The 27750-nt window shown below is 39.3% G+C and overlaps 1 protein-coding gene across 13 annotated transcripts in view; it reads right to left on the minus strand.

The window, feature by feature from the left end:
- The window catches only part of mast4 (microtubule associated serine/threonine kinase family member 4), a 95234-nt gene that overhangs the window by 4431 nt on the left and 63053 nt on the right, over positions 1–27750 (minus strand). For 7 of the 13 annotated variants that reach the window (XM_026173201.1, XM_026173198.1, XM_026173204.1 and 4 more), the window contains 25 exons: positions 22298–22386; positions 19630–19699; positions 19358–19378; positions 18183–18261; positions 16878–17032; positions 16700–16775; positions 16407–16616; positions 16184–16285; positions 15217–15349; positions 13805–13866; positions 13593–13684; positions 13202–13410; positions 12974–13112; positions 10764–10896; positions 10517–10682; positions 8046–8147; positions 7300–7422; positions 5340–5449; positions 4596–4717; positions 3254–3468; positions 2679–2879; positions 1988–2214; positions 1368–1490; positions 872–1008; positions 7–191 (listed from right to left, as the gene is read on the minus strand). In XM_026173201.1, coding sequence (XP_026028986.1) covers positions 7–191; positions 872–1008; positions 1368–1490; positions 1988–2214; positions 2679–2879; positions 3254–3468; positions 4596–4717; positions 5340–5449; positions 7300–7422; positions 8046–8147; positions 10517–10682; positions 10764–10896; positions 12974–13112; positions 13202–13410; positions 13593–13684; positions 13805–13866; positions 15217–15349; positions 16184–16285; positions 16407–16616; positions 16700–16775; positions 16878–17032; positions 18183–18261; positions 19358–19378; positions 19630–19699; positions 22298–22386 — 3281 coding nt within the window. The other 6 variants (XM_026173203.1, XM_026173200.1, XM_026173206.1 and 3 more) reach the window with 4 other exon arrangements.

Below are 27750 nucleotides of genomic sequence, written 5' to 3' on the forward strand. Positions count from 1 at the left end.
CTCCACCTGACTGGGTGAAATCTGGTGCAGGGCGGAAGGCGGCAGTAGGGGAACGAGGGGAGAGACTGTGGGTAGGGGAGCCGGGGAGACTCTCACCAGATGACAGCGAGTGGTTCAGGGAGGAAAAGCTGCGACTCGTATGCAGAAGAGGAGAAGGCTGCATGGCAAAGCGTCTGAAAAGGGAGCGGCGCCTGTGAAAAGAAAAGTGAGATGACGAAGTGTTAAATTCACAGTTTACAATGGACACCACAGGCTGCTGCTTTCTTACTATTTACATGTGTAACTGCTCTGCACAGTGCCAGGTACTCTTAACTGTTAAAGATGGAAAACAACCCACTGAATCTGTAGGATCGTCAGATTTTCAATGATTCCCTCAGTGTCATCTGTCTGCCCTCTAGAGGCCTACAGGAAATAGAGTAATGACTGCACACAGGAAATTGGATCACTCACCTCTTTTCTGAAGAACGATTAGGCTGCAGAAACAAAACTGCAGTTCCCACGCTTACAGAAACAAGTATCAGGGCAGGAATACGACCTTGTGGTCTTCAATAACTTATCAGGATATGCAGAACCTAGTGAAGCTGAACTATAACTGAGCTAGTGCTTGTAACTTACTTACGAAATTCCACATTGTGTGTGGATGGTTAGCTTTTTAAAAATGTACCAAATTGTCTTAGAGGAGGAAATGCAGCAGTTTAAATAAAACTCAGCAACTCAGATTTATTGAAACCTCCCTAACCAAAACAAAAAATCATTTAATAATGGGCCATAATGTTCCATCGAAGCACAGCAGCTGGTTGTCTCAGTCTCCCTTAAATAAAGGGGGTTAAGAAACAAATGATCCAAAGGTAATTTAAGGACTTATTTGTACCTTTCTGGGGTCTTTTCCTTCTTGGGCTTTTTGCCACATCGGACCATCTTGCTCCTGTAGCTGTTCCTTCTGGCAGGACCAGTTTTTATTGAAGTATTTTCAAAGGGGGTTGTAGAGATGGCCACTTTGCTGCCACTCTGAAAAAGAAAAAGAAAAACACTTGATGTTGGGAAGAGGATAGATTTTTTTTTTTTTTTTTTAAATCAGAACAAACATTTATATCTATATTAGTGGAATTTACCTAAACCCTTTTATGATTTAAATATCTTCCAACTAAAACGACTGTAGTCGCGCTCCAGTAAATCATTAGAGCTGAATTTTCTGCACTCACTTTTAAAAAAAATGGAAACAACATCAATTTCAGTAGCACTTACTCCTCAACCTAAATAGATTATTCAGTTTATTCTAATTGAAATTACATCAAACGCAATGAATATCAGAACTATTAAATATTTTAACAGTAGCTGTTTAGAGATGAACACACATTGTGCGTTACCTTGAGCAGGAGCTCCACCACTTCGGTATGGACAAGACCGTGAACCGGTTCTCCGTTCACATGAGTAATGAGGTCTCCAGCTTTGAGTCCTGCTTTATGTGCAGGCCCACCATCTTCTACGTTCTGATCAACATAAAAAGGTATTGATTCATTATCATCCTTTTGTGTTAAAAGCATTTGAATCATTTAAAACTGCTTTTAAAGCTGTGTTTTAGAACATTTTGTTCAGACAAAAGAGAAAAATGCTGTTGCACGCATCGTTTTCAGTGGCCAGCAGAGGGCGACACCTGTAGTTATCAAGAGACTTTCAATTGCATCAAGTTAAAACATAAGCACACAAACTTCACAGTTCCCTGACTTCTGGTTGCATCTGTAAATTATTTTCACCGCTGTTTATTAAAATTTGGAATAAAAGCAAGTCTATGTGATGCCTTCAGTTTTAACTGCTGGGGGAAAAAAATCCCATTAATGGACTAATATTATGTTAGGATGGTACAGTTTTTAATTTTCATAATAAATAATTTATTACAAACAAACAAAACAAAATCATACATCTGCTATCATAGTCCTGTGGTCATTCAACAGGGTTTGTTTAAAGAAAAAATGCTTAAAGGCCTTACCCAGACCATGTGATAGACTGTGTAGATGTCACTGTCACAAGCGTACACCCGGATTGCCCTCAGCGTGAAACCAAACTTCTTCCCAGAACTGTGGATCACGACGGGCTGCCGTGGGTTAGAGGGACAGAGGGAGGAGTCTCGGCTCGGAGAGGAGTCTCTTGAGGAAGGGTCTGAGGAGAGGGAGTAAGGAGAAAGGGGACTGGCCAGCGGTGACGCTCCAAAGATATCTGGAAAAATAAGAGTTGACCAACGTCTGAGTTCTTAAATTTTTTCCAAAATCAATCAGAGTATAACGTGCCCTGAAGTCATCACCGAGGTATTGCTGTAAAAGCTTTTGAGCCAGGATTGATTCTGCTGCAGCTGTGGGTGAAACTAATACGATTTTCTCTCCCTGCAGTGAAGACCCTCGCTCTGACCATGCCTGATTATTTTCCTTGTTAGCAGCTTGTGCTCAGGTTTTTGCTCACAGCCTCTTTTTAACATGGAACTTGAGGCATGCCGGGCCAATTATGACAGCTTCACAGTGAACTTTCATCTTTTTCAGATTATTTTTAAAGTCCATTGCTTTTACTGTTATCCTTAACATGTTATTGCTCCCACATGCGTCAACAATGTAGCTTACAAAATTTTGAGGCAACATCAGCATGGTAATATGTGTGTGTTTTGTTGTTTTGTTTTGTTTTTAACTTACCTCCAGGGATCATAAGGGAAAGGGCACCAGTTGACACAGACTTTGGGACTTTTGGCACGGCTCCGCTCTTCTCTACAGCACTCTCAGGTCGCAGAGAGGTCGACGGAGGTCCGTGGTCAGCAGAGGTGTGACTGGTGCTGTCAGGGCTCTCCACACCCTCTCCCCTGGGTGTCAGCTGGTCCAAATGTTCTGAGAAACTCCCTTTTTTTATGGATGGAATGAAGCAAACAGTTATTCTTCCCATAGAAATAACATGAATTAATAATAAATAATGAATAAACGTGCAAATTATACATTTAGGCCAACTGCACATCAATTACTTTTTTTTGGTCAAACGTCTGCACTTAGAGCCTGAATTCTTTCTAATGGCCAGCAGGGGGCAACTGACGTGGTTGAAAAACAATCAGTTGCACTGAGCTCAATTTAACACAGCACAATGTTCCCAATAAAACAAGCAAGAACATTCAATCATATGTTTTTGTTGTTTCCAGAGAACTGCACCTTAATGATGTTACAAAGTACAAACCAAGCACATGTACGGAAAGGTGTGTAATTCTAAAGACTGCGGCTCGTACCAGAGAGCGTGGCCCCGCTGTGCGTGCTGCCCGGAGTGGCAGCTTCAGGCTCGTCCTGTGGAAACTCCCCGATGGAGAACGAGGCTTTGCTGGGATCGCCGATGCCTGATGTCTCATCCCCTTCGCTTTCAGCTGAGATGGCAAACTTTGGTAGCAAACTGGGGCGAGGACCCTGATTCATACTGTCTGTGTCTGTCGAGTGGGACAGCGAGGGTCTGGATAAAACAACAGATTTGCGTTAGATGAGTTTTGTAACTGTCAAATGACTAAAAAATATTTTGAGTCTTCATGAGAGAGCAAAAGCTTGTAAAGGTGATGAACACCCTAGACTTCTCAGAATGAGGGACAGCAGGAACAGTATGATTCAATTTATAAAGTGTTATTTTTACACCACTGCCATTACTGAGTTGAGCTTAACAAGGTTGATCCTCTTTAACTTGGAATGGATTTTTACATAAATATCAGATGCAATCAAGAAGCTCCTGGAATGCACCTAAAATGTGTGTCAAACACTTCACCTGATCACTGAAAATTCAGCAACCTAATCACTTGCACTGTGCAAGTTTGCCACTGCCCTCAAATTTGCACATGAAGCAAACATCAACTTTTTCTTTAAACTGAGCCAAATTTAGCGCGCAAGACCAAAGCTGCTGATCATAGCTGCGTCTTCAGCTACAGATTTTTAACATGTTTCAACCCCGAATATGCAGAAAGTGCTGAATTTATCCCCAAGGCTGAGACAGTCAAGTTTTACTTCAACTTTGCGAAGAAAATGAAGCAGAAATGGACACTCCTGGACTGTGGAGTGTGCCAGCACCCCATCATGTGCACACTCAAAAAACACCATCGTCGCTCACCATCTGGATGAGCCAATAGACTTGCCTGCTTGCTACTTTATCAGCTTCCTAAAACGCAAACACTGTTTTTTTGACATGCTGAAGATTCTGCATGGGGACCAGTGCAAGCTTACATTAAAGGAATTCTACATATATCTAAAAAGAGTCCAGACGTGCAAGAGAAGATGATCTGGAATGGGAGACAAGTTAAACAAGGTAAGTTTTTTTTAGTCTCCGTCTTTATCACATCTTGTAGTTTGGTACTTAAATACTTCAACCACTTCCACTGCAGTTTTTCTATGTTCTACAAACTGCAGCCACCTCACCTCAAACCAAAAAACCATGACAATTGCGTTACAATCCTTCCAGTATGTGTTTAGTATGCCAGCACAATCATCATCCAATGAACTGCTCACTTAATGTGTGCTCAGTCTATATAATGGTCAGGTGTAGCAATTAATGAACTCTGGTAATCGTTTTTGATTTAGAGATGGAGGTGTTCATACGCTTCAGCGAAGTCTGGCGTCCAGCTGAGAGAGTCCACAGTCAGCGGGCTCTCGGTCTTCTTCTCCTCAGTCTCTCCCTTCTCCTCCAGATGCCCACGGGACAAATCCAGACTGCTGTAAACCTGATAGCCACACAGCGACAATGACTCACTTTGTTACATGTAAGCTACAAAATGTGAACAGAGGTTTAAAAATAAAAGAGCCAAAAAGGTTTAGAAAGAAAATCTATCACATTCGGTACAGATACTGGGTAACCTCGTGACCTTTATTTTATATTTGTCTGTGCTATGCAGACTTCATTGTGTCCAACAAGCATCGAGAAGGTTCAGTATAGCTGAACGCTTCCTCTGAGACACCCTGCTGCTTTCTGAGACACACTGTAATGCTTTGTTTTGATGTGAGGAGAGCACACTGCAATGCAGCACAGCAATGACTCCCAGCTTGTCTGTATTGTGTACTGTGTCACACATTACTACCAAGAAAAATAAATCTCATTTGAAAGTGGAAAATGTATGCAAAGCTGAAATCTACGTTTGACACTATGGAGATAAAGGAAGAGCAGGAGGGAGGCTGTGTTTTCAAGACACACATTTCCATATGAAATGGCAGCCGCTCGTGTTTTTCCCCCTCCCATGAGAATGGGATCGGGACAGATGAGGGCTCGAGCTCATTTATATTGCTAACGTCTTTGGCAGTAATGATGATGACACTGGAACAATGTGAGGAGGGAGATTAAGGACATACCTTAGAGAATCTGTGAGAACAAGAGGAAAACTGCCGCAGGTCCACATTGAAGTCTTCATCATTTGTGTCCTCTTCCTCTGTCTCCAGATGATGGTATCTCTCAGAGCGAGCTGTGAAAGAGGAGAGAATTATATTTTATAAATTGCATTATTACAGGTTATTCTTATTATAGTGCAAAAAGATGACCCAAGTAGAAAAAGAGTATAATGACTAAGAAATGCAAGTGTTTTCACTGCTTTTAATTAGAGGCAGAGTCGCTGCTCTGCTGCAGACATACTTCATATGTAACAAAGTATTAAATTAGGCTGTTCAAAATGCCAATGTCAATTTTAATGAAAGATGTACTGTAATAGGACAGTTTTGTTAATAAAAGTGTAAAAAAAAAAAAAAAAACCTAAACTGGAATTAAAACTAACTGTGTTGTCTGCGTGTCCTTAGAGAGTTTTAGTGAAAACAGCATTTTAATAATGCAAAGTTTACTTTAACAGCATCTGGAGGAAAGTCATGATCTCAGATGGGATGCAAGGATGAAGCAGAATTTTGTCAGATTTGCTAAACTGGCATTTCTGGTTGTAATTGGATTGTTCACTTCTTCAGTAACACAAAGAAATGGAAAACTCAGCAGCAGACAGCTGTTGAAACATTTTGGACACCAGGCTACTTGATCGCAATGCTGCCACGTAATTCTGAGCAGGCTGTTTATCATTATTATGAGTATTTGCACTTCAGTGTTGTATTCTTAGTTACACCTCATATGTGGTGCATGGCTCCACAAAATACAAAGAAAGAATTAACACAAATATGTACACACAACTTTGTTTACAGCACATTTTCGCTCTGTTGTATTCAGGCACACAAGATTCTGCAGCTGAAATTGTACTACTGTATATTTATTGTATTTTATCTTTCCATTACATATTAGTCAAATAGATTAAAATAACTATTTATTTTTAAAGCTGCTGATGCTCCATAGTTATGACAGCATACATGCAAATTTCATATGTGAGCAACAAAATATTGCTAACATATTTACAGCTCACACTGCAGTCTCAAATACAGTTCTGGTTGTTTCTTTGACAGCAGTGGTTGAAATCTTGCTGCACAGCTGAGATGTGTGAGCAGCAGCGTGCTCACCAGGAATAATGCTCTACAGTTTCAAAAAACACATTTTTTCCTGACAACAAATATTTATGTAGTCTCCTGCTGTGTTTGGAGGAGAGACACAGAGAAATACAGAGTATGACCCAACAAACACCATGCCCACAGTGAAGCATGGAGGTGGAACACTATGCTTTGGGGATTTTTTTTTCTGCTAAGGGTACTGGACAACTTCACCGCACTGAGGGGCCAGTGGGCGAGGCCACGTACCCAAAACAAAGCACCAAAGCAAAAAAGGAGTTGCTAAGAAGAAGTAGCACGTTAAGGTGATGGAGTGGCCGCGCCAGTCTCCAGCCCTCAGTTGTTTGAGTTGCTAAGCAGCAGCCAAGGAGTTTCTGTAAAGAGGAGTGGGCCAAAATCCTAAAGTGTGCATAAACCTGGTGACCAACTACAAGAAACATCTTACCGCTGTGCTTGCTAACAGGAGTTTCTCCACCAAGTTCTGAGTTGATTTTTGCTCAGGGATCAAATACTGATTTCACTCAGTGGACATGACATCACTTCATAACGTTTATGTAATATGCTTTTCATGGATTTTTGGTTCATATTCTCTCTCTCCCCATTAAAATGAAATTACCATAAAAATAGAGATTGCTTACTTCCAAAGAAATGAACAAATTTACAAATCCAGCATGCGATCAAATAATCATTTCCCCCACTGTATGTTGTTGAAATCGCATGAAAAAGAATTAAAATTAGCTGCTACTAGGTCCTGTTTACACTCCAAACATGAATGAACAATCAGCTATCAGTTATCAATCACAAAGAATAAGTGTTTTTATGAGGCCGTTTGATAACTTACTGTCGAAGTAACTCGTGTCGTCCTCGGACTCCAGCTGAGGGATGAACTCAGCCTTCTGCCTCAACAGGCCGTTCCAGTCTAGGTTGTGAAAAAACTGATGCTGCTTCACTTCGGCCGCTCCACCTGCAGGTCGGATAAATATGGAACAATGTGAAAATTGCTTGTGGAGAAAGCACACGCACAAATCACTCGACACTGAATGGTTCAAACACAGGAACAGAAGAAATGCTTACGGTGTGTTTCTCTTTTCCCTAGTGGCTACAGGACAAATCGCTATCATGACCATAAATTATGCAGAACAATTTCCTGCCTGTGACCTTTAGTGAAATAGCAGGAGACTTTGTGAATGGCAGCCCGCTGAGGGGAGATCTAGATGCCTAAGTAGATCCGGATGTCTCCAGACCAAGCTGGTTGTGTGCATTGCACTGATTAAAGGCCTTTGCCCAGGGTCATGGTCACTTTTACAGTCTGCAGATCTACACACTCAAAGTCCCTGATTGTGCATGAAGCTAGATTCATGGACTGGTGGGAAATAATTGCAATTGATCAGGAGGAAGAGGTGAGTAGGCCACAGGATAAACTGCTCCGCTGGTGGATGACCTCAATTTCTTCCCCAGTGACTTGGAATAATGAGCCGTGCTGAGGTAGCACATGAGGATTTATAGCGGCCTGTTGTGCATGCCTAGTTCTCACCCAGTCCCTGACTGCTCCACATATGAGAAGGTCTTCACTCTTTGTGTTTGTACCTGTGCCCAGCCTTTCCAGGGGATTCTGTCTCAGCAGCAAGGTGATGAGCTCCTGAGCGTCAGGAGGTGGAGCCTCATCCCCATCTGGCCAGTTGATCTCATCTAGAACCAGAAACAGTGTTATAGAATGACTTTACGTACCAACACCTTATAGATTTTATTTCACTGACAGACACTAAAACTAGATGTCATCTAGTCAGATAATGCCTCTAACGGCTATCTGACAATACACTAGAGCAGGGATGTCAAACTCATGTTACATCCTGGGCCTCATACAGGCCACTTTGAACTTAAGTGGGTTGGTCCAGTAAAACTACAAATGTGTAAAATTACAGAAGAATTTCTGGTTGTTCGTTGTTTTCACAAATTCACAGAAAATATCTTTTTTCTTCTGTGAACCAACTGTGGGGGGAAAATGCTGTAGTAGTAGTAAAAATACATTTAAACCAAAAAAGGAACTATTGCTTAATTAGTTTTTTGTAACAAAACATGTAAGTCAAATTTTATGGCTCATATAGATTTGATACATTTATTAGTCATAAATGAAAAACTATCCAAACCGATTTGAACCGATTTGAACAAAGTAACTGAATAGTAACTTGGAAAAATACACAAAAAACAAACAGACAAACCAAAAAAAACCTTTTTTCATAGCACTATGCACATGAAAAACTGGGAATGTTGAAGACAGCCGCCCTTCATTGAAGCAGATTCATTAATCAGCTATTATCTCAATAAATATGTGTCTATAGGATTTTATAGTTTGAAAAAATCCCAAAAATGACTTTAGCCTAATACTAAACCACTTTGTTCTCAAAGGTATTTTGAAATGAGCTCTTACAAATCAAAGCTCTATTGTGTGTAATGTTAAACAATAATAACTGAAAAAACAAGCAGCGAACAGAGCAGAGCTGTGTGCTTCATGCTGATTGTCTGCTATGTTCTCTCTGTACCCCATTCTAAGGAAATTTGGGTGTAAGCTATGAATACGTATGTGCAGCCGCAGGCCACCGTGGCATGGTTTCAGTGTATTCGGGGCTTTCTAATTAACAGTCACACACAGGACATTGGTACAGTTTGTTTACGAGTATACCAAATCAGTCACTGCACGCCACTCATTTCCATGGCACAGACAGAAGCTTTTATCCAACATGCCACACGCTGCTGACAAGCTGAAAGCTCGTATTTTTCAAGAAGATTTTCTCTGCTCTGTCACAATGACACTATGAGGGAATAAAGTGACAAAGTATAAATCACAATAATAAACTTCATTTGGGAACTAAAGCGAGCTAAAGGCACTTACTGCCATCTGTTTGCTGCTAGCCTTCAGGGAAATCTCGGTCTTCAAAAAATTGGAAATTATGCACAACTCATTCAATGTGGTCACTATATGAATGTTTAATTCATATTTGATGTAGCCTGTGAATTCCCCTGATGTGCAGGATAGCATCTAAATGCCAGATGTGGTCAAATCTCACCTTTAATCGCCTTCATTAGCAGAAAATATGACTTGTAACATTTTAGGTATTTAATAAACTTACATAAACAAATAAGAAAATAAATGAACTTTGTATTTTTTAGGATGCTGGAACACAGTACTGTGTAATAAAAAACTTAAGCCAACCCTTATTTTTCTGTATTTTGCTTCCAAAGAAACAGACTTTATTGTAACTGTTTTCAAGTGTAGTTAAGTGTTTCTTTGGATATTGGCTGCTTTTTCACTCATTTTCAGCTCAGGTGCCTGACGATTTTCAGGAGAGTGTTTTTACCACTTAAACAGATAACAGATAATATTTTTTCACCAGCAAGATAATTTCCAGGGAGCCAAAAACTTGTAAATCTCAGGCACGGTGTGCAGTTTGTCCTTGAATCTTTAGTCTGAAAGTCAAGTCCTTAAAAAATAGGAAAGGCATCCAGCAAAGACCTGACCTTCATCTAATACAGCGGTCCCCAACCCCCGGGCCTCGGACCGGTACCGGTCTGTGAGTCGTTTGGTACCGGGCCGCAAGAGTTGAGGCTCAGGTCTGAAATGTATAGTTTTCAGGGTTTTTATCGGTTTTCAGCGTTATTTTGTTATCGTTCACTCGGTTTTCCTGGGTCTTTTCACGTGTGTTATGAATAAATTCTCTTTTTTTCGGTACCGGTACTAGTTTTATTTTGTTGTATTTATCCACGACACCTTAAAGGCCGGTCCATGAAAATATTGTCGGGCATAAACCGGTCCGTGGCGCAAAAAAGGTTGGAGACCGCTGATCTAATAGATGGCTGTCAAGAAGTTATTCATAAGGAAAGGAAACATGTAGAAAGGGTTCCAATTAATTACACAGGTATCTCATTTTGACAGTTGCTGTTTTCAGGTATGTAAATTCAAATATTTTGAGCACGACTGAGATATCTCAGTAACTATTTAATGTAAGTCTAAGATTTGCTTTAATTATCAAATTGAAAAAGGAGGTGTTGTTAACACTGACCACTGATGACCTGTCCAAAAAGCTCCTCCGGTGTGTCTCCAAAGAAAGGCACACACCCCACAAGAAACTCATACAGGATGATGCCCATAGCCCACCAGTCCACTGGCTTCCCATAGCCTTGTCTCAGGATCACCTCTGGAGCGATATACTCTGGGGTGCCGCATACCTGTACAGCAGAAAACAAAAAGGATTCTAAATATGGTGAGCTTTGAGAAAGTGTACATCTGTAAAGCTCAACAACATTTACCTGCTTATCAGAGAACTCCCTGGCATCCTTCTCTATGTGTCCCTCGTACAGGTTGGTGGTCATGTTCATCAGCCCGACTTTGGAAAGACCAAAATCTGTCAGCTTAATGTGCCCCATTGAGGTCACCAGCAGACTAAAAGATAAACAAAGTTGGACAAAGTTTAATTATAGTAAAATGATAAATGCAGTCAGTTGTTCTGCGATTTTTGTTACAATGTTGTTTTTATGAAGGGAAAAAAAACAAAAAACGTAAAGCATGACTCTGACATTTTTCTTCCTTTTCACAAAAGAAATTGCTGTTTCCATGCCAATATGTGTAAACAAAAAAATTAAAATTGCTCAGTTCAATCTTTAATGTTATTGAACAAACACAAAGGTGGCTGAGGTAAAAAAAAAGAAGACATTTCTATTATTTTTAGACATATTATGAAGTACAGTTAGGGCTGTGCAATATGACGAAATATATCGCATGATGATGTGAAAACATCTGTCGTTTCAAATTATACATTATCGTTTGTTTCATGGTGTCGCAAAATACACCGTTTACGGCAATATTTTTTCCATCTGGGCACAGAGAATACCAGCATAGCCAGTGAAAATGTGGCAGGACCAGGTAGCTCCAAACAGAACCAGGACCAGTCAAAACAAATTGAGGACCTTATACCTAAACGAGGGGCTACCTCTGTAGCATGGACATGGTTTGGAGTATGGAGAGAGTTTACGGATGCAAAAGAGCTGCCAGGTGCTAAAATATAAACCTTAGACTCAAATGTTAGAACTGGCTTTTTCCCGCAGCAGTTCCAGGTACACAGATGGAACCTTTGGTCATATCGCACAACCCTTAAGTACAGTTATTTAATTTCACTTAAATATAGCAAATATGGCTTCCCTTTTAAGCATCCAACAAATCCAGAGCAAAATCAGAACACATTTGGTGTTCTGTCTTGGTCAAATGATTCATTAATCCAATATTTACTGACTTTCTGCTCTCTTCAGCACCGAGCTGTACCCCTGGGGTTGAAGAAGACTCTCACAGCGAGCCAATGTCCACACCTCCACGTTAAAAAAAAACAAAACCCTGACTTTATAGTAGAAATAAACATGTTTACACCTCAATATAAAAATGTTTTCCTTCCTATAGCAGATTTCCTCATTGACAAATAGTGTGTGAATGTGTGTGTGAATGGGTGGATGACTGGATATGTAAAGCGCTTTGGGGTCCTTAGGGACTAGTAAAGCGCTATATAAATACAGGCCATTTACCATTTTTACCATTTACAAATAAACTGTTCAAATTTTGATCAGACTTACAGTCTGCATTATCAGGAGCACTGGCAATTTGACTGACAGGTTGTTGCATTAGACCGTATGCAGGGTTTGTGCAGCCATTGCGATGTCCTTCACTGAAGTACCATTATGGGATGTCGAACTGAGTTTCTCCTTGCCAGTTTCAAAGTCATTAGCCACTGAGTAAGTCCTACATAATCATCCTTTCTGACTCTTAGAATTCCCATAACTTACAAAATGGACTTCGTGTCCTATTAAATGTGATCTTAAACCTGGAAATGACCCAATAAACCCAACAGAAACATGTTTACTGTGGTTACATACATAGCCAAAGAACCCAACAGCCTCTTGACTTGTACAAAACTGGATAACCCCACAGGTGTTGCCCCCTGGTGGATATTAAAAATAATGCAGGTGTAAGACTAGAAACGATGTCTCCTTTATTTTTTTTTAATACTGCCTATGTTGCTGACACAGGTGACTTTGGCAGCAAGCTGTCTTATCTTGTCTGCTAACCTGAATCGTGAACTTCCCTGGTCAGGTCTCGCACATATTTGTGCTACTGATACCTATTGGAGCATTTTAATGCAGGTATCTGACAAATAATACAGCTAGGTGTGCAAATGCACTATGCAAATTATGCCATAACAGCCATTACTCAAAACAGTAGGTCACAATGTCTTTTAAATACAGTACAGATGCATCACCAACTTCAGTTTAATTGTTAGCTATATTCAATAGCTCATGACTAACACCGTCAAGTCTGCTGTTTGGTGTCAATCGAGTACTGTACAGTTTTTTTGTTCCGTTTGTTTTTAAATGGAAAAGATGCCTGACAGAAAAGCAAGAAAAACAAAAGCCTGAAAATAAAATATAATTCTCTGAGTGCCAGCATTTATGTACAAATATTGTTTACAGCTCACTTGTCAGGTTTGAGGTCCCTGTGAACAATGCCATAGTTGTGTAGATACTCCAAAGCCAGTACTGTCTCTGCAAAGTACATCCTAGCCATGTCCACAGGTAGGGGACCCATGTTCTTCAGCAGGGTGGCACAGTCACCTCCTGTAAAGAACAACACAAAGAAGACATTGTTCAAAGTAGACTGCTTTCAGCGGTCGCACTATGCACATAAAATAAAATAGAGTGCTGACCTTCAACATATTCCATAACCATGCACAGGTGCCTCCGTGTTTCAAAGGAGCAATACATGGACACAACAAAAGGGTTTTCAGCAAAGGTGAGGATATCCCTCTCCACAAAGGCCTGCTGTATCTGATTCCTTAACATCAGATTCTGCTTGTTGATCTTTTTCATGGCAAACCTCTGCTTAGTTTCCTTGTGCCGCACCAGATAAACAGCTCTGTGGAACAAAAAGTTTACCTATGAGCTGCACAAAGAATAGAAGAAAAACTGCAACAATAAGTGTGGTTTGATCACAGTATGGTTTTGTCAACTGCAAAACAAAGAAGAAACAAACAGCCTGTAACCAACCATCTATCAGCAGAGATTAGATCGTCCGATAGAGAAATGAGACGTCCTTACCCATAGGCACCGTTGCTGATGAGTTTTATCATTTCAAAGTCCAGCTCACAGGGTTTCCGCCGGGACCGCAAGGCCGTGCTGAAACTCTGAGACTGAGGACGAGAGCGAGATAAACGCTAAAACAAATCAAAGAGATAAAATCTGGATTTCACTGCTTCGCCTGCAGTAAAGATGAACTAGATCAATAATGTAATCAATGTCTAAGCACTTACAGAGTCATCTGTTTCTGGAGTTTCTGCAATTCCACTGTCACTGCTGGTCAGCTGAGCGATTTCTAGAAAAGAAACAGAGAAATAATCAGGAGCAAAGCTGCAGCGGGTTTGATGTGGCAAAACTATGAATCTAACTTCATGAGAAACTGACACACAGGTTCTCAATTGCAGTTACTGAAACAAAGGCAGCCTAAATGAAATCAGGCCCTTTAAACAAAACAAAAACAGCAGACTTCAGCTTTTATTCACCTATTAGGTTTGAGGTGCTGACTTCAATATAAGCTGAATTGAGGACAAATGAGGCGGAAATCAAAACTGGCATCACAAATGCACATCTTACGCTCATTTTGAAAATCACCACCCCAGAACAACTGCTCATTAAAAACCACCTTGCATCTTTTTCAGTGCATGTTCGTCTGTGCAGCCATGGCAAAGTCCATGTGTGCTGTTTGTCTCGTCCCTGGAGAGCTTGTAAACACATTTTCAGTACTATTTAACATCTGTCCTTCCTCGTAGGTTTGCTTCCGGCACACGAGGTGCTGGGCAAACGAAACACGGGAGACACTCGGGGGAAATAAATGGAGAGACTGGCTGATGAGCCCGCCTGTGTAGATCTGTATAAGGTCTGTGGGGAGGCCATTCTTTTCTAATTAGTCATAATGAATGTTGCTGGTTACAGAGTCTGGAGAGACAGAGGGTCATTAGAAAGACGATCTGTTTGGTACAGGACATTCGTCAAGAGTATCTTTGTCTTTAACTTCCCTCCACAATTCAGTTCCAGCGTTCCTTTAGAGCAGGAGTGGGCCATTCATTTTCAAAAGGGAACCATGAAAAAGGGACTGCTGTGGAGGGCTGCACCAAGAAGCTTATTTAATTCAACTCTGCTTTATTTATACAGAGCCAAATCACAACAGCAGTCACCTCAAAGTGCTCTTATGAAATGAATACTGAGCAGAACGGTGTTCAGCATATTGTTGTGCCCCTCCACAACAGTCCCAGTTTCTCATTTGGCCTCTTGGGAAAACAAACTGCCAAATCCTGCTTTACAGCCTTACCCTGACAAATTATCCTGTGCTCTCTTTACTCCTTTGCTCTCCTGATGTAATAATAGTATGATGATAATAATAATAATAAAAGGATATATTCTAATAATACAACTTTACTGCGGTTATACAGGATACTACATATCATAGTATGATCGATGATTGGAGATAACATTTAACATTACACTTAAACTTTTTCTGTTTTTTGTTTCTGACATTAAATGCAAAATAATCTGTTTTAATTAGGTGCTGTACTTACATTCTTTATGTAAATATATATTTACTCTATATTACATGTAGCATTTAAATGTATTAATGGTATTAGGAATAACAACAATGATGATGATGATGATGAAGTCCTTCGTGTACCTTCAAGAGGATCTCGTGTGAGTCCCAGCTGGCTGATGATGTAACGAGGGATGTCTGTTTTGATGCCCTGGCCTTCTTTAGCGTGTCCTTCAGCAGCTTCCAGAAGGTGGTAAAATTCCTCTGGGTCAAACTCCTGAAGAGACAGCAAAACACTTTCCTATATATTGCTATGAACAACTTTAAATAAACAAGTAAACAGTAAACAAATTCCTGATCTTGTAGTTTGAGATCAAGTAGGAGCTCTATTGAGTGAAGGAAAACATACTTATTTACGCTTTATTTTCAGCTTAGAGGAAGTAGAAGTTGAACTTTCACTTTTTAGATCGCCATGGCAAACCTATAAGCAAAGAAGTTTCTCAAGCAGCCTGAGCAACATTATAATGTGAGGGAAAGGTTTCTCTAAGTATAGGTTAGTCCAGAATTTACTTTCTTTAGGCTTGTTGTGGTCTCTACTTTCTCCTTTGAGATATTTCTTTGGCTGCTAAATTACTCCGTGTTTGTCAGCTTGCCATCAGGTATGAGGTAGGTACTATTCGGCTGAAGTAAGTCATAACAGCTTTAAATTTAATTCTGATTTTAGCCACTTTAACCTCTCTTTGATTCTGTAATACGACAGACACTTAGATGAATTGCAGAAAGTGTTACCTGAATAATGGAAACGTATAGAACTTTTATAGAATATTTTTTAGACTGATAGATTTGAGCTGCTGACTCCAGAGTCATTTGAAATAACCTTACATAGCAAAGAAACCAGATGTAGCAACACACACAATTATCAAACATTCAGACAAATTACCCATCCAGATGAAGTGCTCATTATGAACCATCTCCATCTTTTCTTGGGTTTTTTTGTTAAATTATTTTGTGCATTTAAACAGTGGCAGTCACTTCATATAAAATATTCAAGACAAGCACCCATCAGCACATTTTAGACTTAGGCAGAAAAAAAATAAGGCCATAAACATACCAGACATTCCAGCAGCCGAGCAGGTCGGGCTATCACTATAAGGATCTTCTTTACCAGCTCTCTGATGAAGTTTACCTCCTCGCTTTCTGACCTCTCTGTGGACTACATCAACAGAAGAAGAAAACAAAATGTTTGCAGTGCAACTCTAATGTTACGGTAAAAACATGTTTATTGCTGAACTGTCATGAGGAAACATCTACTTGATTTCTGCAGATGTTCTCACCTCTTGTACAAGCCTCTCCAGCTTGTCGGTGAGTTCGCAGAAGTAGCTGGAGGTGATGAGTCCCAGCCGACTCTTTTCCAGGCAGTCGCGGGCCAGTTCAATTATCTGGTGATGGGCAAAGCCAAGCACGCCATCTGCCAAGGGGAGGACGGTCTCAGGAGAGTTGCTGCGGATGATCTCCTGAATCCTTTCCTCCATCTGAGCTGTGGCCTGCAGAAAGAAGCGACGGAGCAAGTTTGATAATGCAGATAATTTGTGGTCAAACAGAACTGTAAAGTCTTGTGGGTCCTCACTTTAGGAAACCGCTCCTTGTAGACGTGATTCATCATTATAATTTCGTGATCGTAACAGGACGGAGATCTTCCAGGGCTGAAAAAGGAAAAGAAAAAAACCTCTGAATAAAATCACTGGTTCAGTCCCACCAATGCCACGTACATCTGAGAGAAAATATTCGCAGAAGTACATTAATACCTGAGACTGCGTGACCGGGGTCGCATTGCCGTCGCTCTGCGGCATTCATCCCCCGAGATACTCTCAGTGCAGAAGTGTTTGGAGAGGAAGTGCAGTTCATCAGGCGTAGGTTGGAAGGGCAGCTGATGCAGCTTCTCCTGTGATGAACAGGATGACTGGAAATGAAACAAATATACATTCAACATGAAAAGAAAAAGAAAAATAAATTTTCCTTAGTGGGGGGAAAAAAAAAAAAAAAAAAATTTTTGTAGTGGGCTGTCTTTGTGGTTTCTTTTAAATGTTTTCCCCTGTAGATCTTCTGTCTGTGTGTTATATATGCGACTGCTGTTGGGAGACTGTTAGCTTAACCACTATAAGAAGTGAAAAAATGCTAACATAGGTTAAGACTGCGCATAACCAACAAATATGAGCGTATGAGACCGAAGTAACTGTTGTCAAGAAAGTAAGTAAGTAAGCATGTTTTATCAACGTAACTATCCTCAACAATCATGTGCACCATGGTCAACAACGCTGCTCTGAGAAATCACATAATGAAAAAGTAAACCTTTAAAACACTGAGCCATGTAATGCGCAAATTATTCAGCACTAATGGCAATAATAAAATAACACGTGGATTATAATATATTAAGGAAATTGAGCCCAACCCTTGGCGCACACCAAAAGCCTTATTGTTTCTAATACAGGCTGACACACGCTGTATCTGCTGAAACTATGTGTGTGCCTTCCAAAGAGCATCTGAATAGCAGGAAAAGCACTAGGTGACCAAACGCCACACAAAACAAAAACATAGCATTAGTGCAGGTCATTTTCAGTCCCCCGGCACATTGTAATTCCTGTAAATGAGTGTTATTGTATACACACGTATTGTACAGTAGTCAAAGCTCGGCTTCCTGTACAGGATAATGCTGACATATGGGAACAGTTTAACATTTATACTCTTATAAATGTAAGAAAAACTAGACATAAAGGCTCTCCAAATGCAGTTCAGACATGTTGTCACTGAGCCACATGTAAAAACTTGAGTAAAGACTAAGAGAAAAAATTTCTGAAACTGTTTTACTTTGTTCTTTCTTGTGATTTACCCTCATCACCATAATGTTTTATCATTAGGAATTGCGGGGGATTGCCTCGTGCCTGTTTTACACAGGCAGCAATGATGACACAGCTTTATGACCGTTTTAAACATTTGAATCTTTTAAAATCTATTTAAACCGGGTCTGGCTCTAGGTTCAATTCTATGTCACACATATCTGTGATTCTGTTTATGAAATATTTACACTGACATCATGAGTGGGCGATGCTTACAGAGACAGTGGAGCTCGGTGTGTTGGTTCCATATCCAGAGGAGGGAAGGGAGGCCAGTGACCAGCGACGACCATCAGTCCTGCAACACAACACCAATGACAAACAGATGCACGCCATCAATGACAACATATGGGTTTAAATACATCAGCAAGTATGACGAATTTCTCTTGGGACAAAGACAAGTTCTTTTTCCAAACATGCTCATCTCCCCGAAGACACAAATTCTGGGTTTAAACATTTAAGATAATGTCTACATCTCCAATGATCCTAAGTTTGGAGATAAATGTTGAGCTTTCTCTTGTTAAAAAATAATCCTGTTAGTTACTTGACACTGTACAAAAAAGCAGAAAATACAGAAACAGAGTTTGTGAATGTAACTAAAACTATTGGTTAAAATGAAGTACAACAAAGGCTCAGAGTTAAAGGGGACATATTATACTCATTTCAGCTCTGCTTTGTTAGTGTGGCGCTCCAATAGAGTGGAGCGCCACCTCTGCATGATTTACAGTTTTAAGTAAATTATACTGCTCATATACATCTTGGCCTGCCGCCCCTTTGTTGACCAATTTGAAAGTCCACTTTCTTGTCACTGGCCAACACTTGGTGCTTGTGAGCAGCACCTCATCCTCTTGACAGCAAACATTAATTAAAAAACTGATCCACATTAATTAGAACCATGTGTCATCTTCTCTCTCTTCTCCTAACAACCATTTAAGACCAAGTAGATCGGCCTGGTACCCGAGCCAGCTGAGATGGAAAACGCCTACTAAAAAAATACCAAAAGTTACACAGCAAGTAAAAAGTTACTCCACTGTTGCCAAATGACTGTAGCGTCATCCTTGCAACACTGGCTATTTGTAAAAATATGGAAAAATAAGGACAACTCAAAAGAATGTTTTGGGAGAGAAAACACAGCTGGTTGCAAAGTAGGAAAAAACAAGTAGCATTCGATCTGACTTTTTGGCTCTCTGGGATTCTGTTTGCATTTGTTTACTTTGGCAAATTTTAGCCTTATTTAATATGTATATCTGGCACTTAGACTTAAGGTAAGAACATAATGTGTCCCCTTTACTGTGAGGCACACTAATGAAGGACATGTGAATGATAAAGTGTACTTCAGACAGATGTGGGGTAATAAATATTTCACAAAAAATCGAAGCCTAACACGAGTTTACCTGTCTGCTCTGTGGCAATGACTGTGGATAGAGAAATACAGAATTATATGATATCGTGTTGACAAATGGTGTAAAATAAATGTTCCTGATGCTGAATTTGTAAGTATAAACAGACCTGAGCAGCTGAATATTTACACATATGCTGGCTTAGAAAAGACTTCTTTAATGACTCAATGACTTCACATCTGTTTTTAAAGAATTTGCATCTGTCTCACGATGAGCTTTACTTACTGATTTGTTTACGACGGGAAAAAAATAATTGGTCAGGTTACCTTCGTGCAAACGAGAAATGAGCAGAGGCACTAGGAGAGAAGTTTCTAGGACTGTCTTGTGGGCTTGTTCCTACAAGGGGGAAAAAGAGAAAAGAGGACACAGTGCTTTTATAGAGGGAAATGAAAAGCGAGCCAAAAAACATGAACAAGACAATACGGATGTCTGAAACAGAATTCCTTAAAAGATAAAAATGAATTGCAATACACAAAACTGTACGGAAAGTTAAGTCATCAGCATCGTTGCATCAGGTCTTGTTTGGAGTTTGGATGTTCTCCCTGTGTGTCTCTAGATTCCTTTTGGATACTCAAGCTTCCTCCCAGAGTCCAAAGACATACATATTGGGTTAACTGGTAATTCTAAATTTGTCATGTGTGTCGATGTGAAACCATCTGTCTCTCGGTGTAAGCTCCATTATGAACCAGTAACCTGGCTAGGATATACGCTACCGCTTACCCTATGACAGCTGGGAGTTTAATAAGAGTTCAATAAGTCGTTCAAAAATTAGGTGGATGACAGAAAGTTCAGTGAAAATAGATTAAGGCGCAAACAACCATTGCTTTCCTGATATCTATCAATGTTTAGATAATTTTATTGATTTTTCCAACACTCAAAATTCTGAGGACATATGTTATAGCCACAAAAAAGAACATTTTCATATTGAAGAAGCTGGACTGCTGATTCTTTAAAAAAAGTTGATATTTTCTCCTGTTGATGTGCTGAACCAGTTTCCAAACTAAATATTTCATCTCTAAATCAACATAAACAAATCTGTCAAATGTTGGAGAGTTCTCAAAAGAAACCAAGACCGAGATGACTCCACACCACGTTGGTAGAAAAGAGATTATATGACTTAATCTCTTTTCTACCATTTAAAACACGCTTGCTCTGTCAAGCTGGAGGCTGTAAAAGCAGTATTTGTGGCAATACTGGATAAAATAGGGATACAGAGTTCATCACATTTGTCACGTATTTTATATTATTATTATTTTTTAAACAAAAGATATAATATCTATATTATCTATACATGTTTACACTGAGCTGAAAACATTGCATCATCTATTAATAATGCATTGTTCTCTGCGCTTAGTGAATTAAAACTAATTCAGTGAGTGAGTCGCACAAAATGCTTTAGACAAAGTGAAATTTTAGTGAATTTAGAATTCCAACACTGTTATTTACTTTTAGAAAACATCTGAAAAAACAATATTATTCAATGTATGCAACTGTATATATGGGCTAAATGTATTCTCTTTTGTTTCCCCTCTCAGATTCTATAGCAGTCATTCACTCCCGTATTAAATTAATTAAATGTAAGTTAGTTAATATTGCCTTTAGAAGAGAGCTTTGTATACGACTCCTCATATGCACAAGTTCTTTTTCCTTTTTAAACTGGGTCTATAAATGTCTGCCTGCTTTAGAAAAAAAGAAACTAATTTGTAAATTATACGCATGACTTACTTGTTTTTATCATCTATATAATGTTAAAGAAAGGAGTTGCGTTTCTACACACATAATGTAGAAACAAAGCCATGGTGTCGTATTAATCAGACATAATAACATTCTTCACAAAGACAGGGACTAACTAGCTAATTAAACACAATGCGACCACCTCATGTGCTGACACACACGGGCCTTTTCCCTATCGAGGAACAACGATGGAGCCACTGAATAATAGAAAGCCATGAATGTTACATATTTAAGTGCTTTAATCACAGTTCCTTAAAGTACAGTTTAAAGTGGCTTTTTTTTAATCAATATTCTGCAAAAGGAACAAAATATGGTCTGAGTTTTTCTTTTATGAACAAATTCATGATCATGAACAGAAATCTGTTCTCCTACACTTCACTAAATAGAAAAATATTACATTTCTGTAGAAACCCATCTTATTATTTAACATAACCAGGATATATGTCAATGCACTTAGCTATCTGACAGCACTGAAAATGTGTTTTTCTTACCTTTTGAACTAATGCTACGTCTGAGCCACAGTGTTAAGTAATCCCAAAGCTGGATACTTTCATTAGCAGGAACACAGGTGCTTTCTGGGTCTGAATCCATCTTTAGAGCCTGGGCTTTCTCGTAAGCTTGAAATACAGACCAAACACTGAGACTCTGTTTTTCCTGACCAATGGCAGGAAATAAAACGCCCTATGGTAAATGAGGGCTGCCCCCCCCTCCCCAATCCTGTGCATTTCCTGTCTGCAGGCCACCACTTCCTCACACAAAATAATCACTGCATTTAATTTGCCACTGTGCTGTTAAACTGTTACCCAAACATGACAGGACAGACCTGACACAGACAATAAAGTGCGCAACATAAAAATCTGTATTTTTCAGTGTTTTATTTTTTTTTTTAAGTAAAAGTTCTTCATCTTGGTTTAGAGTCAGTTAGCAGTACCCAGTGCTGATTAACCAGATTTTTCTGTATGAGGGTACCAGAAAGTGCATCCTGTGGATACAGATTATCTGTTGGTGCACAGACTGTACTATGAACTTTCCTGTGTTGTTCTTCAACCTTTTTTTGTGCGTTACACAATAGACTGCATTCCTGTTGGAGAACATATTGTATTAATGGCTCCTCTTCTATGAACCCAGTGCATATGTTTCCAGCAATGGGGCCGTTCCACAGCATTCATACATTAGGAGATGTGCCAGACATGCATTTACCTGTGAGAGATGAGAGAGGGGAATGGGGTCGTGGTAAACCTGAAGGCTGGCCACTTCCTATCAGGCTTTTTCTGTTGCTCGTTCTGCAGCTGTGAAACCACAGAGCCATATTAGTCAGGAAAAATCATGGCTGTAAAACTGACAAGACAGATGAAGCAGAAAATAGAGGTATAACATAAAAAAGGGTTATGGGTTATTTAAAAGATAACAGTGCATGCTTCAGAGCCTTAGGCAGGTAGTTTTGAAATGTAATCAACAAAATCCTGACCTCACCACTGACACGAGCATCTCGCTTTTGTTTGTTAGCTCGACTGATACATGGACTTCAGCATGAATATTGTGCTAGGATTGTTCAATCAATATGAGATGCACTATTCACTTGATACTACACAAAGAGCCTTTCATCACACCATCTTGTACACTGACATGAGAAGCAAGCTTTGTGAAACAGAACATGAACTCTTTATTTCACGAGAGGTCAGTGTGTTGACTCAGATTTTGAACTTCCAGTTTGATTTGCCAACAAGGGGCTGACAGTGAGTAAATACCTAAGATAACTACTTATAATTAACTCTAATTGTTTGGAATTTAGCCGAGGAGAGCTGAGAGACACAGAGATGATGAAGGCTGCATGTTAGCGGTATTATACTGATTCTGAAACAAACTTACTGCAGACTTGCAGAATCCAGCATGTGAATAATTAAACACTGAATAGTAAAATTTACCTGTTACTAAATATTTTGAAATGCTTGAATATAAGCAAGAATCCAATAGCAATTAGAATCAATTCTTTGCCAGCTAAGAAGGCAAACCCCACAGCATGAAGCTTTGAAATTTTGATTTGATAAGTATAAATATGAAGAGCAGCCAAGAATAGTGAGCTAAGACAGGTCAGCAACAAACAACAAAAATTCTTTCTTGCAACGTTGAACATAGAACGATATGTATTGTGAAATAACTTTTTCTGGATAGAAAAATGTAACTATTGCGATAGGCCTCACCGCTCGAGGAGGAAGAGGAAGAGGAAGAGGAAGAAGAGGAAGAAGAAGAGTCACGTCACGTGATTTTGTTACGTAAAGCACAAGTGCCAAGCCGCTGTGCCGCCCGGGTAATGGAGGAAATGAGTGTGCTGACTAGAGAAAAATCAACCGAGCGTGACCAAAGGTTACTGAAGAGAAAACAGATGATGGTTCCAACGCCGGAGAGATTGTCGAACGGAAGAGCCATAGAAGTTCCGTAGTGTGAAGGTATTTCGGCTATTTCAAGTCTGACAAAAAACAGAGTAGCGTGCAATGTAAATTGTGCCGAAAGCAAGTCTGGAAATACAATAAAGCGGTGCATGCTCAATCTCTGACTGGAAGCGCTAATTCGTCATTCGGCTTTTGTCAGACTAAAGTAACTGTTAAAACTGTTTGAAAAGCTCAGCTATACAACAAGGAGAGATTGAGAATTTCCTTTGAGTTTTCAGTTTATTTGATATTGACAAAAGTTAGTCAATTTTGTCTGTTCTTCTGTAAAACAAACTAAGATTTATTTTTAGAATTAATATTTTGTTTCTAAGTGGAATTGACAATTTAGTCTGTTTCGTTTGTTCTATTTTGAAACTTAAACGCTTTAGTGGCTGCCTTTTGTGTAGTTTGCAATATTTGCCTTTATTTATCTGAAAAAGTCTCATGTTCCTTAAGTACATCTACCCTGTTGAACTTATTATGGGAAATAAATATTTAAATCAAAACAAGCTGCTGATTATTTCACATTTTACTTGTGAGCAACGGCACATTTAAATCTCACAAATATAGTTATTTGGCTTATATCGTGATATATATCGTTATCGCCTGAAATGAAAAAACATATCGTGATATGAAAAAATCTTATATCGCCCAGCTCTAGTTGAACATATGTGATACTATCAGTTTTGTTCTGCAAAACATTTTCTCTTCTTAGTTCGAAACATGAGGAAATTGATCCAGGTCTGAAAGGGATATGTAGATGGTATACAAACCCTAAATGTCACCAATATTTTTGGAAAAAATATTCTTAAAACTGTCTTGAAAGTGTACCTGCAGACACCAAAGGTCTGACTTTACTATCAATCTACACATCCATTCCACTTATTCAAAAATAAATGTATTTGCCATGTATTTCTGCCATAAAGATCAATTACAAAGCCAAAGCTTGCCGTCAACATAATATACTCCACAGGGAGGCTACAGTCCTCGAGCCAACAGCCATTAAAATAAGAGACACCTTTAACAATAAAATCATCTTTCAGTCAACAAAAAGCAGGTTCTTTGCACAGCCTTCATAATATTTCCATATTTGTTGGTCAATTTAATACAGGACTATGACTCATGAGGAGCCACTGTGACCAATACCATGTGACTCAAAGGAAGGGCAGCTTTTAACCTTGAGGGAAAAATGAAATATTTCAGTATAAAAGTACCTTCACTGTTCAATGAAGTTCGTGCTGGGTTTATAATTTCAAATTAGAGGCTGTCAGTGGAAACACATAATGCCTGAAGAACATGAATTCACTTCAAGGTCAGACATTCAATGACACCCTGTTACATAACCTCCTCAGAGATGTGAACCATTTCCAACTGAATTTTCAAATGTTATTTCATATTTTCCTACAAACACATTTCTCCTCCATTTTTTTCTTTACTGAAGGAGAGAAAATGTTTTGAGGGAGAAATAAGACAACTGGCATGGAAATGTTGTGAAGTACTTTGCTGCAGTAGAGGAAACAGCCATACATGTTGGAGCTACAGAGAGAAGTCAGTGTCATCCTGTGTGTTGCAGTGAATGCACAGATTGATCAAATTGCAATGGAGTGGTGCAGCGTGAGCAGGCGTCCTTCATGATTACGTTAACACCGCTGCAGACCCACTCAAAGAGGTGCCACTGCAGAGCTCTCAATGTCACACCGGCAACAGCAAAGAGAAACAAGAAACTTTTATCACAGCTGATGTGCTGCAATAAGCTCTCAATGCTCTGTCCTCTCAAAAGACACGATTTCAGAAACGCTGCTAAGGATGATACGGCCATATTTATACCTTATAACAAAATGTAATGTGGCTTAGAAATGCTGTCCAGCAGCAACATAGTCCTGTACTGGAAGGTGTTTTGTTTTTTTTTTAAGTGTGAGTGATTTTTGCAGCCCAAAAAGTGACAATTACAAAACTCCACTACGACTTGAGAGCAACGCTGTAAATGTTAAATTATAGTACTGGGAGCTAGATTTACCAACAATAAACTGTCATTTAGTCTTCACTATCAGGCTCTCACAACTGCTTGGTTACAATTACACCATTACAGTTACCATGTACTGTAAAGTTCCTACAAAAATCTGTATAAATGACTAATGTATCAAAGCATTGTAGATTTATAAAACCAATCCACATGGTTATGGGAATGCTTCTGTATTCAACATTTAACAGCCACTGAAGATGCACACAGACTGCAGGTGATTAACTGCAGTCCAAATGTTGGTTACTGCTATCTAAACAATGCTGTCACTCAAACAAACACTGGAAACTACGCCACACATCCACAGAAATTGTAATCTAACTGTACAGCTACAATAAACACAACAAATCACCACTAAATTCATTCCAGCATTTATAGTCCCATTAATCTTTTTGTGCTCACTTTGCAGATGCCTCCTGAGGTTGCTACAATATCTTCCACTAACTTTACATTTCTTTAAAGAGGCTCAGTGCTAAATGAAGTAGTTGGACTTGATGGGACATGATTTTCCCAGATTAACTTTGGGCAGACTTAAGCAACTGAAAGAAAAAGTACTGAAAGAACGCACAGGAGCCTTCTTCCTTTAAAGAAATAAACATTTAAAGCACTCAAACTGATATATACTTAAAAATAACTAATTTATGTGTCTTCCACAATGCTCAGGTGCTGCTCGGTAGTTACCAAACAACATCTGAATATATCAGGCACAAGTTTATGGGCACAAATTAGATGCCATGTTAAAATAATATGTTGCTTTTATCAAGGTGAATAAAAGGTACAAAGGTCATTGTGGGTAGGTGGCTGGTAAGAAACACGGTGACATCATAGTATCAGATGTAGATAAGAACCTTCAGTTGTACCTGTGGGTGTATCACAGTAAGATTGGTGCACAAAGGGTCACTCTTTTTAAAGCCATCTGTTATAGTCACAATCTAAGTTAATAATATTCATTTATTTCAATTTAAAAGCGTAGCAGTTTTGGCTACAGTGTTTCTATTTTAATAATGCTGTTGTAGCCACATTAACCAACATTTTGCTACATTGTAGCACTGACTTCATTGCCAATTGAATTAACCAGACCTGGCAAGATATCGTTATTACAATGTTAACATATTTTCTCTCTTTTCAAGTGCAAAAAAAACAGTCAGCTACATAGTTACATTAATATGCTTGCTCACTCACATGCTTGGATACAGTTTTACATTTTATTGACACCACAGAAACACCACAGGTAGCAGTTTTTACCTGAATATAACAGCCATCATAGTTTCAATGTCTATTCATATGTTGTGCTGGTAGGGAATGATGTGTCATAAAAGTGGTTTCTGTTTTGGTTTGTTTTTTTTCTTCCTCCAGCTAACTGGCTTCCATCCTGTTGTTTACAATACTTTCAGCACTGTTAGCACATTTAGCAGAGTAGCATCAAAGCTGAAATCATAGATGCAGGGGCATGCAGCAACCTCACAGGAAGTTGTTTAAAACAGCGCTGCAAATGTTCTTTTTTTCCCCCCCTTTTGGATATCCCTTGAAGCACCAATGTATACGCAATTTATTTCAACTTCAATATTATGTGCCTCGTAAAACACAGATGTTCCAAATGTAATAGTTTTCTATCACAGCGGAAAACACGTTCAATTAAAGCGACCCCTCTAAAAGAATTTCCCCGGTTTCATAAACTCATATGGAGGATAACATGAACCAAAGTCAGAGCCGATGTATTGACAATTTTGAATGCCCTTTGGCCAACTTTCTTCTTCACCTTTTAAAGCCCAGGAAACACCTGCTCTGACAAAAAACAGGAAACAAAGCAGTGTAGCATCATAAGCTGCTTGTAGCGTCTTGTAGTTATAGTGCTACCCCACTGGCACTCAAAAATCCAAGTTTATCTCCCTACATCAGAAGGGAAATCCGATTTTGACTGAAATCCCAGTCATCCTTGTTTACTCTGGTTTCTAGAGCGAATCATGACTGTGGACATGTTCCATTAATCATTTATCATGATGGGGACTGAGTGAATAATATCTGGTACACAGGTTCTCGTAGAGGATCAAATTTAATGACATCTATTTATACCCTCTACGAGCATTCAGCCAAGTGAATGCCACACTGTCGCCCAATCAAGCTTCTTGTTGTTTCACCTTCACATTGCCCACCCCAGTGTTTGTACCTTCATGACTCCTGACTGCCACTCATTGAGAGATTTA

The sequence above is a fragment of the Astatotilapia calliptera genome, chromosome 7 (genome assembly GCF_900246225.1).
Source record: "Astatotilapia calliptera chromosome 7, fAstCal1.2, whole genome shotgun sequence".
Classification (NCBI taxonomy): Eukaryota; Metazoa; Chordata; class Actinopteri; order Cichliformes; family Cichlidae; genus Astatotilapia; species Astatotilapia calliptera.